An 11597-nucleotide genomic window follows, 5' to 3' on the forward strand; every position below is an offset into this window, starting at 1 on the left:
CCACTGACCAGTCAAATAACCTTCATGTCCGTATTGATAATCTCTGCTGTAAAACTCTCCACTGACCAGTCAAATAACCTTCATGTCCATATTGATAATCTCTGCTGTAAAACTCTCCACTGATCAGACAGTCTACCTTCATGTCCATATTGATAATCTCTGCTGTAAAACTCTCCACTGACCAGACAGTCAAATAACTGAAGACGAGAACTAGAAGATCAGAACTCAGTTCAAACATGTTTACTGTCACGGTTTCCATGGTGTTTTTACATAGACTCAAACAGCCTTTGAAACACACAACATTCTTCAATATCATCTGCCAAAGTATATACTCAGGCCTAGATTCAATGAGATCATTAACCGCCATAGCGGATGTTTTGGCGGCGTCTGAGGGGGAACTGTTGGAACTGTCGACTATACATAGAAAGAATACACTCAAGATTTAAAAATCATTCAACTGGCTGTAGATTACATCACACAGTGTTCCAACTTCTAAACAAGGCAGCGTGGGAGTTCTGTGACTGTGCAATACCGATCGCAATGTCCGCTTAAGGTATAATGCCAGGAGCCGCTTGTGGATTTGACGGCTCTAACGCAGTTCCACCTCCGACACCACTAAAGTGGATCTGATCGAATAGAGCCATTAAAAATGTCAAACAAATTACTTGCTGTACACAACTGTGAAACACGTCAATATACTCTAAGTTCATTGAGTCTCTTAGGTGTGTGTGTGTGTGGTGGAGGGGGGCGCTTGTTTCTAATTGTCTTGTTTCCTGGTAACTAAAGAGTTGTGGAAATGTTATCTTGAAGGATAAAGAACAGTCAATGAATGAATCCATTTTAAATCCAATGGTTGTTAGGACAAAGAACAGTCAATGAATGAATCCATTTTAAATCCAATGGTTGTTAGGACAAAGAACAGTCAATGAATTTTTAAATCCAATGGTTGTTAGGACAAAGAACAGTCAATGAATTTTTAAATCCAATGGTTGTTTGGACAAAGAACAGTCAATGAATGAATCCATTTTAAATCCAATGGTTGTTAGCTGTGTAAAATGCTACGGGCAGCTTTCTGTTGCCATGTCTGTCTATGAATTTGAGGTTGTTTTCCCCCATTCCCGTCCCTTAGCTTGTTTATACCGAAGATGGACTGTTGATCTGGTCGTCTTGGTGTTTCCAGACTCCAGATGATCTCATGTTCTTGGTGTTTCCAGACCAGATGATCTCATTGTTCTTGGTGTTTTCAGACTCCAGACCAGATGATCTCATTGCTCTTGGTGTTTCCAGACTCCCGACCAGATGATCTCATTGTTCTTGGTGTTTCCAGACTCCAGACCAGATGATCTCATGTTCTTGGTGTTTCCAGACTCCAGATGATCTCATGTTCTTGGTGTTTCCAGACTCCAGACCAGATGATCTCATTGTTCTTGGTGTTTTCAGACTCCAGACCAGATGATCTTCTCATTGCTCTTGGTGTTTCCAGACTCCAGACCAGATTATCTCATTGTTCCTGGTGTTTTCAGACTCCAGACCAGATGATCTCATTGCTCTTGGTGTTTCCAGACCAGATGATCTCATTGCTCTTGGTGTTTCCAGACCAGATGATCTCATTGCTCTTGGTGTTTCCAGACTCCAGACCAGATGATCTCATTGTTCTTGGTGTTTCCAGACTCCAGACCAGATGATCTCATTGTTCTTGGTGTTTCCAGACTCCAGACCAGATGATCTCATTGTTCTTGGTGTTTCCAGACTCCAGACCAGATTATCTCATTGTTCTTGGTGTTTCCAGACTCCAGACCAGATGATCTCATGTTCTTGGTGTTTCCAGACCAGATGATCTCATGTTCTTGGTGTTTCCAGACTCCAGACCAGATTATCTCATGTTCTTGGTGTTTCCAGACCAGATGATCTCATGTTCTTGGTGTTTCCAGACTCCAGACTCCAGATGATCTCATGTTCTTGGTGTTTCCAGACTCCAGATGATCTCATGTTCTTGGTGTTTCCAGACTCCAGACCTGATGATCTCATGTTCTTGGTGTTTCCAGACTCCAGACCTGATGATCTCATGTTCTTGGTGTTTCCAGACGATCTCATGTTCTTGGTGTTTCCAGACTCCAGATGATCTCATGTTCTTGGTGTTTCCAGACTCCCGACCAGATGTTCTTGGTGTTTCCAGACCAGATTATCTCATTGTTCTTGGTGTTTCCAGACTCCAGACCAGATGATCTCATTGCTCTTGGTGTTTCCAGACCAGATGATCTCATTGCTCTTGGTGTTTCCAGACCAGATGATCTCATTGCTCTTGGTGTTTCCAGACTCCAGACCAGATGATCTCATTGTTCTTGGTGTTTCCAGACTCCCGACCAGATGATCTCATGTTCTTGGTGTTTCCAGACTCCCGACCAGATGATCTCATGTTCTTGGTGTTTCCAGATGATCTCATGTTCTTGGTGTTTCCAGACCAGATGATCTCATGTTCTTGGTGTTTCCAGACTCCCGACCAGATGTTCTTGGTGCAATTACTCTTCTTAAATAATAGATGTTATATAATTGGGCCAAATCTCAAGTCTCAATACAACATGCAACGAAACAAAATGTCTCCTAATTAAAGCAGAATTGGCATACTGAAGGTTGACATAGTGTGAAGAAGGGGAATAAGACTGGAGAACTGCTGGCCAAAACAACACAATCATATCTGCCCTGTTTAAATGAGGGGAGGGGGGGGTCAATACTGAGGTCCTGTCTGAGTCTTTATAAAGAGTTCTGAGTCTTTATAAAGAGGTCCAGTCTTGGTCTGAGTCTTTATAAAGAGGTCCAGTCTTGGTCTGAGTCTTTATAAAGAGGTCCAGTCTTGGTCTTGGTCTGAGTCAGTATTAGAGTGTTGCGGGTCTTGACTCCATCGCTGCAGTATACCGGACCAATAGGGGGCGCTGTCTCTCCGGTGTGTCTTCTGGTGTTTCGTAAGAGCTCTTTTCTCGGAGAAACACTTGCCACAGTCAGGGCATTGGTACGGCTTTGCTCGAGGGCTCCGGTCTTGACTCAATCTCTGTTTTTTACCAGGCAAAGAGAAAGCAGAGTTGTGTTCCCCTGACCCGTGTGTGTTGCTGTGTGTCTCTGTCCCGTGTGTGTCGCGCTGGTGTTTCTTCATAGCTTTCTTTTCAGTGAAACGCTTCCCGCAGTCGGGGCACGGGTACGGTTTCTCTCCAGTGTGAGTTAGTATGTGTGTTTTGAGCGTATTTGACTGAGAGAAACTCTTGTCGCAGTAAGTGCAGTGGTACGGTTTCTCACCCGAGTGTATTAGGCGGTGCCGTATTAAAGATGCACCATGCGAGAACTTCATATCGCAGACGGAGCATTGGAAAGGTTTATCTCCCGTGTGCACCGTCTGGTGACGTTTCATGTAAGACTTCTCAGTGAAGCGTTTGTCGCAATGGGAGCATTGGTAAGGCTTCTCGCCTGTGTGCTTTCGCTCGTGGATTACCAATCTATGCTTTGAATTGAATTCCTGGCCGCAAGTAAGGCACAGGAACGGATTCTTCTCTCTTACTTGCTCGTTTGTTTTTTGATGCTTGGTTCTCTGATGATTTGACAAGGCCTGAAGCACCCTGAACGTCTTTCCGCAGTCAGGGCAGAGGTGCTGTTTCTCTTCGTGGGTCACCACATGTTTCTTCAGCGCTCCAGATTCCATGAAACCTTTCCCACAGACAGAACAGACGTGCGGCTTCGCTAATTGCTCTCCGTGCTGCGTTTTCTGATGTCTTCTCAAAGCTGAGTGGAACCCGAAGCTCTTGCCGCAGTCGGCGCAGAGGTGAGGTTTCTCTCCAGTGTGGGTCCGCAGGTGAGTCTCTAACCCTGCCTTAGAAGCCAGCCTCTTCCCACAGTGAGGGCATGGCTCAGAGACCTGTGTTTTGCCTACCTTCTCTCCTTTATGTCTTCTAACATGTGTTCTAAGATTCGAAGAGTCGTTAAATTGCTTCCCGCAAAGGGGGCAAATGAAGGGTTTCTCCCCAGTGTGCATACGAAGGTGCCTTTGATAACTACTTGAGTGAGAGAAGCGTTTGTGGCATTGGGAGCAGCGAAATGGTTTCTCTCCGGTATGCGTTCTCTGGTGGCTTGTCAGCCTTTCCTTTGTTGGGAAATGGCGCTTGCATTCAGGGCATTGGAATTGGTCTCTGTTTAAACGATGCAATTTGGAATGATTTGTTAAGGTAAATAAGGATGCAAAAGTCTTTCCACAATCAGAGCAGAGGTGAGGTTTCTCTTCCGAATGGATGGCTTGGTGTTTTTTTAAGTATCCAGAATCTCTAAAGCCTTTCCCACAGACAGAGCACATGTGGGGCTTTGCACTACCTGCTGCGTGAAGTGCCTGATGTCTTTTCAGAGACGACTGAAAAGAGAAACTCTTCCCACAGTCAGCACAGAGGTGAGGTTTCTCTCCAGTGTGGGTTCTTTGATGGGACCTCAAGGCTCCTGGCTGATTAAAGACTTTCCCACACACTGAACATTCATGCCTTTTCACTCCTCCGTGCTCTGAATGACTAAGTTTCTGATGTTTAGTCAAGGAGGGACGGAAAGCAAAGCTCTTCCCACAGTCGGGGCAGACGTGAGATTTCTCTACAGTGTGGGTCTTCAGGTGAATCTTTAGTCTTGTCTTGGTTGACAACTTCTTCCCACAGTGAGAACATGGATGAAGGACTGGCTTCTTTACTGTCTCCTCCTGTTCTGAAGAACCAACATTGTTCTCAGAAGGTTTCTCTTTGAAATGTTCTCCGGAGTGAGTTCTTTTTATGTGTTTCTTCAAGTTTCCTGGATCATTAAAAGGCTTGCCACAACGAGGGCAAATGTATGGTTTCTCCCCAGTATGAGTTCTCAGATGCCTCTTAAGACTAGACAATTCATTGAATCCCCTCCCACAGTCAGAGCACTGGTGAGGTTTCTCTCCTGTGTGGGTTACCAGGTGCTCCTCCAAAGCCTTCTTTGTGGGAAACTTCTCCCCACAGTGAGGACACGGTTCACGGTAGAGCCTCTCCACACCCAACTTCTCTCCTGGGTGAGCTCTCCTGATGTGTTTCTTCAAGTTTCCTGGATCATTGAAACCTTTCTTACAACGAGGGCAAACATACGGTTTCTCTCCAGTGTGAGTTAGCAGATGTCTCCTAAGACTGGAATGTGTACTGAATGTCTTTCCGCATTCAGAGCATGTGGTTTCAGAAACATGACATTTCTCTCCAGTATGAGTTTTCAGATGCCTGGAAAGGCTGGAAAATGTACTGAATACTCCCCCACATTCAGCACATATATTTTTCTGTTTCTCTCCAGTGTGAGTTAGCAGATGTCGCTCCAGAATGTCTTTTGTGGCAAAACTCTTCCCACACTGAGCACAGGAGTGGGTTTTCTTGCAGGTTTTCTGCCCCAGTGTTTTCTTGCAGTCCATCAGCTGCACAGACACCCTCTTCAGACCCAAAATGAAGGCGCTACCGGGAGAGGCACGACACAGGGTCTTCGGTGGGCGACACTTGTCCTAGAAATCACAAAAAAAGAGACTTAATTAATCAGGATGGGAAACCCTCTCCTACCTGTCAATGAACTTTGAAGTCTTTCAATTCCTCTCGTCCTCGATTCCTCAACCTCATCCTCTTCAACCTCATCCTCCTCCTCAACCTCCTCCTCGATTCCTCAACCTCCTCCTCCTCCTCAACCTCCTCAACTTCATCCTCCTCAACCTCCTCAATAAAGGAGAAAGTCTAAGAGGAAGAATATCCGATATTCTCCCAAAGCCTTTTGCAGAAGTTGTTGAGGAATCAATGAAAGTATTGAGAAAATAAATACTCGCTTTTTGACTGGGAAGATGAATACTAAATATTCACTTTCTGGCTGGGAAAATAAATACTTTTTGATAGGGAAAATAAATATTCACTTTCTGGCTGGGAAAATAAATATTCACTTTCTGACAGGGAAAATTAATACTCACTTTCTGACTAGGAAAATTAATACTCAATTTCTGACTGGGTAAATGAATACTCACTTTCTGACTGGGAAAAATAAATACTCACTTTCTGAATGGGAAAATAAATATTCACCTTCTGCTCTGGTGTGTGCTTCTCTGGAGATAACTCCACCTCCAGCCCATCGCAAACCATCCAATCCCTGGCCTCCCTGTCCAATTCTTCATCGCAGTCTGCAGCATCACAATCATCGGACTGGCTGGGACTCATGGACTCCGCCTCCAGCCCATTGCTAGGCAACCAATCCGTGTCCCCTGCGTCACAGTCTGCAGCATCATCATCATCATCATCAGATTGGCTGAGACTCATGGGCTTCACCTCCAACCTGTTGCTAGGTAACCCAGCCCCTCCCTCTCCATTCCATTCTTCATCGCAGTCTACAGGATCATGGGCTTTGCTGGGACTCACGGGTGCACCACTAGCATCCTCCTGTATCCTCCTGATGTCCTCTTTCAGTTGGACTAACCAAGACATTCCCTGCTCCACTGATTTCATTGAATCAGTATTGTCCCACATTTCCTCCATGATTTTACGCCGCAACGAGCGGTGATCCATGCCTTTAACTACGGATGCATCTTGGCCATAACATTCACAAAGGGAGCGTAAATTGTCCTCAGTTAAATTCCATAATGTCTTTTCGATTTCATCCATCAATGTTCCCTTCTTTTGACTCATATTGTCTGTTGAGTTAGAACGTTTCTTGGTAAAAACAGCAATAATAACACCTAGTTATTGAATGGAGATGTCGCAAGTTTGAGGTGTCTCTCCTCCCGCTGGGCACAGACATCAATTCAAGGTCTATTCCATGTTGGTTCAAAGTAATTGAATTAAAATGTGAAAACAACGCCGATTCAATCAGTGTGTGCCCAGTGGGCCGTGTTTATTCACAGGTCTTCTGGAACTGGAGTCTCATAACACCAATCAGTGTGTGCCCAGTGGGCCGTGTTTATTCACAGGTCTTCTGGAACTGGAGTCTCATAACACCAATCAGTGTGTGCCCAGTGGGCCGTGTTTATTCACAGGTCTTCTGGAACTGGAGTCTCATAACACCAATCAGTGTGTGCCCAGTGGGCCGTGTTTATTCACAAGTCTTCTGGAACTGGAGTCTCATAACACCAGATCTTGTGAGGTCACCTGTGTACATAGGAGGATATGGAGTGAAACAAAAACTGCTTTGTACCATTCAATATCTACATGTATAGTCCGATTCTACTTTTTCTCAAGTGTGTCAAATATATACCTTTTGTATAATGAATTTGTATTTTTACTTAATAGAACAATATTAGTGACACATTTATTTACCGATTTAATAACATTTCAATGTTCCCATGAGGGGTTTTATTTTGAAGGATCCAACCCGGAAGCATTATTCCGCTAGCTAACAAGCTAAGAAAAGAGGAACAGAAAGTACAACAGTAAATAATTGATTATACACAGCTACAACCGATCTGCATGCAGCTACCAGTCAGCAGAAAACAATACTTGTATTGTTATATCGACTCAATTTGAGCACAGCTTCAAATTAGTTAGCAGGAGCAATTAGCTAGCTAGCTACCAAGCTAAACAGCAGCTAAGCAGAGCTGGTAGCTAGCCTAGCTAACGGTTATGTAAACCTATCAACTAATAACAACGTTTAGAGGACCTTTATGACTGTTGGTAGATACCTAATACTTAACTCACCAGCTCGATTTAAGAAAAAATATGTCCCTGTATTTAGCAGTGTACTATTAGCTAGCTAGCTTTTCAAACGCGACCTGTTCACGTTCGAGGAGAAAAGAAACAAAGGGGCGGGCCCAACAGAAAGTACGGAGGCTGAGAAAGGACTTGACATGAGAGGAGAGCAGTGGTTCTCGGGGGTACTCGGCCCATCCACAGGGGGTACTTGAGAAGATTCACGAGACCATAGGCTTTCTGTTAAAATGCAGAGCAAAATTCAGTTGGTAGTACAGTAACCGAAAAAGGTCGGGAACCACGGGCATAATGAGTGAGAGATGAGAGAGAACTAATGAAGCTATCCTCATTGAGGACATGGATACACTTTATATCGCATCATAGCTAATTAAAAAGTAACATTACTCAATATACGTACAAATGAATTAATGTGTCTTTTATTAACCCCTTGCCTATGTAATGACACAGCACAGTGACAAAGAGGAGTGTTCATTGAGTTTCCTGGATGATTTTCACTAGTTTGTTTACAATGGTTATGATTGAGCAGTTTACCAAAACCGGCAAATGAATGCAAACTTTAAAGCAATTTGCCTTAACCGGCAGATGAATGCAAACTTTAAAGGTTCAATCTGTGATTGGTCCATCCATTTTTGGACTAATTAATTCCATATACCCATTGATCCTTGAAGAAAATAACTTATAAATACCTCATGAGCTTTAGTTCAACTATCGTACCCTATCAAAACCCCAAATACACATCTTGTTTTACTCCATTGTTTGTAAACAAACAAACACTGTATAGCACATATGTCAGAGTCAAGGCCCGCGGGCCACATCCGGCCCGCGAGAAGGTTTTTTACGGCCCCTGGGATGATCTTGATTTATTATTAGAACCGGCCCGCAGACCGCAGCAAGCCGGCAGCCCGCAGATCTTTTACACGCACCAATACTACATTTCCCACAATGCAACGGTGACGCACCGAGCAGTAGGCTGCTTCATTTCAATATTTATTGGCACAGCAGTCGTCAGCATCACAGTAAAATTAACTTTCAGATACCCATCAAAAATGGCAAAACGGAAGGTGGACACTGAGAACCGGGGGTTTCAAACAAGGTGGGAGTCGGAGTATATGTTCACGGAGGTAGCTGGAAAACCTGTGTGTCTTCTGTGTGGAGAAAGTGTGGCGGTACTGAAAGAGTATAATCTGAGACGACATTATGAAACGAAACACGCGGACAAAAACAAGAATATGGACATGGAACAAAGGCTACAAAAGGCAGAGGAATTAAAACGAGGCCTCAAATCTCGACAGGCTCTGTTCAAAAAAGCCAAATCACAAGGCCAGGCTGCTGTCAAGGCCAGTTTTATTTTGGCAGAAGAGATCGCTAAATCAGCCCGGCCATTTACGGAGGGGGATTTCATCAAAAACTGCATGATTAAAGTTTGTGACGAAGTTTGCCCAGAAAAAAGGCAACTCTTTTTAAATGTGAGTCTGAGCAGAAACACCATTGCCGAGAGAGTAGACCAGTTGTCCATCAATCTAAAAGAGCAGCTTGTGAAAAAGGGAAAAGATTTCATTGCATATTCCTTGGCTGTGGATGAGAGCACCGACATTTCTGACATTGCCCAGTTGTCAATTTTCATCCGCGGAGTGGACTCCAGCCTAAGCGTGACAGAGGAGTTTTTGGCTTTACGTCCTATGCATGGCACAACTACGGGGCATGATTTGTATGAAGAGGTGTCAAGATGTGTAAATGAGATGGAGCTGCCTTGGGAAAAACTCGTGGGTTTGACAACCGACGGAGCACCTGCGATGTGTGGACACAGGAGCGGACTGGTGGCGAAGATACGGGAAAAGATGCAAGAGGAAAACGCGACAGGTGAGCTGACAGCTTATCATTGTATCATACACCAGGAAGCGTTGTGCGGTAAAGCCTTGAAAATGGAGCATGTAATGAGCATCATCACGCGCACAGTTAACTTTATCAGAGCCAAAGGTTTGAATCACCGCCAGTTCAAGGCATTTCTGACGGAGTTAGAAACGGAGCATGGTGATTTGCCTTATCACACAGAGGTGCGATGGCTAAGCCAGGGAAAGGTGCTTCAAAGATGTTTCGAGCTTCGTGAGGAGATTTGTCTGTTCTTGGACAGCAAAGGGAAAGACACAACACAACTCCGAGACGAAATGTTTCTGTGTGAAATGGCTTTTCTGTGTGACATTACGAGTCATCTGAATGCAATGAACTTGCAGCTGCAGGGTCGGGATCATGTCATCTCTGATATGTACAGTACAGTGAAGGCATTTAAAACCAAACTGACTCTGTGGGAGACGCAGATGCGGAAAGAAAATTTGAGCCACTTTCCCAGCTGCCAGACCATGAAAGAGAAGCTCTCTACCAGTGCGTTCCCGAGCGCACAGTTGGCTGATAAAATAGGTATGCTTGCCGCTGACTTTCGACGCCGATTTGCTGACTTTGAAGCACAAAAAAGCAGGTTGGAACTGCTCGGTAACCCATTTGCTGTTGACGTGGAAAGCTCACCACCAAACCTCCAAATGGAGTTGATTGACCTCCAATGCAATGATGCACTGAGGGCAAAATATGCGGCAGTGGGTGCTGCGGAGTTCGCCCGTTTCCTCCCCGACACAATGCCCCAGCTGCGCATCCAGGCTGCTCAAACGTTGTCTATGTTTGGCAGCACATACCTGTGTGAACAACTGTTTTCTTTGATGAACCTGAACAAAACATCACACAGAAGTCGACTTACTGCTGAACACCTCCACTCAATTCTGAGGATTTCCTCAGCTCAGAGCCTTACCCCGAACATTGATGAACTTGTGGAAAAGATGGGACACCACCAAGTATCACCCTCAACCTCAAACAAGTGAACATTACTGTGCAATCACATATTTAGAGTTTTTACTCAGTTCAAGTTTAACCTCTTGGAACTATAGGGGGTGCTGTTCCGCATTAGCATATTTGTGTCTCCAAATTAAACTGCCTCGTGCTAAATTCTTGATCGTACAATATGCATATTATTGTTATTATTGGATAGAAAACACCTTCTAGTTTCTATAGAAGTTGAAATTTTGTCTCTGAGTTGTACAGAACAATTTCTACAGCACTTTTCATGACAGGGTTCAGATTTCAATTTTTTTTACCTCTGATCTGGGGTCTGTTTTTAAGGCGACAGTGAATGCTATGAAGAAACCGACACTGCCTACGTCTTCCTCTGGGTGTCTGTACGTCATCACGCTTTCAATGGAATCGATGGGATATTCACAGCCAGTATAAAAGACCAAAATGTATAGAGACCGCCCTTTCTCGTCGTGCGCCTGAAGCGTGAAGGGCATCGGACCTGCCTCGTTCCAAATCGTTTTCTAACCAGCAATATTTCTCCGGTCATGTTTTTACTCGTTTTAGGTGTTAAAAACATCAAAATGTAGTTAATTTGAACCGTTTTATAGCAATTTATATCCGTTTAGTGCGATTTTAGAGGAATTTATTTGTTGTGCACTCTGAAACTTTGGACACGTTTTGGGGTGTCGGTCGTTGGTGGTGGACATTTCGAAGGACAGAGGACATCTATCGACCAAAAGACGTTTATAACATAGAAAGGATACATTGCCCAAGAATCTGATGGAAGAACAGCTCAAAGTAAGCAATATTTAATATGATAAATCGTGTTTCTGTCGAAATATTTTAAACGCACATTTCGCCATTTTGTTTGGTATAGCTTCACTTGGCGAACCCTGTATTGAAAAGTAAGGATAATTTTAAAAATGTAAATCAGCGGTTGCATTAAGAACTAATTTGTCTTTCGATTCCTGTAAACCCTGTATTTTTTAGTCAAGTATATGATTAGCTATTAATTAAACCAGATCACTCTGAAAGATGGCGACCGACATTTTCAGGCTTGTT

General features: G+C 44.0%; 1 protein-coding gene across 1 annotated transcript; it reads right to left on the reverse strand.

Annotated features, from left to right (window-relative positions):
* Nucleotides 1-225: 225 nt before the first annotated feature.
* Nucleotides 226-7812, reverse strand: LOC129846950 (zinc finger protein 585A-like). Its single transcript, XM_055914767.1, has 3 exons — nt 7686-7812; nt 6081-7139; nt 226-5521 (listed from the first exon to the last, which is right to left on the reverse strand). Exons 2-3 carry the CDS (start codon nt 6678-6680, stop codon nt 2834-2836), a joined length of 3288 nt encoding a protein of 1095 aa, XP_055770742.1. The 5' UTR covers nt 6681-7139; nt 7686-7812; the 3' UTR covers nt 226-2833.
* Nucleotides 7813-11597: the final 3785 nt, after the last annotated feature.

The sequence above is a fragment of the Salvelinus fontinalis genome, unplaced genomic scaffold (assembly GCF_029448725.1).
Source record: "Salvelinus fontinalis isolate EN_2023a unplaced genomic scaffold, ASM2944872v1 scaffold_0667, whole genome shotgun sequence".
NCBI lineage: Eukaryota > Metazoa > Chordata > Actinopteri > Salmoniformes > Salmonidae > Salvelinus > Salvelinus fontinalis.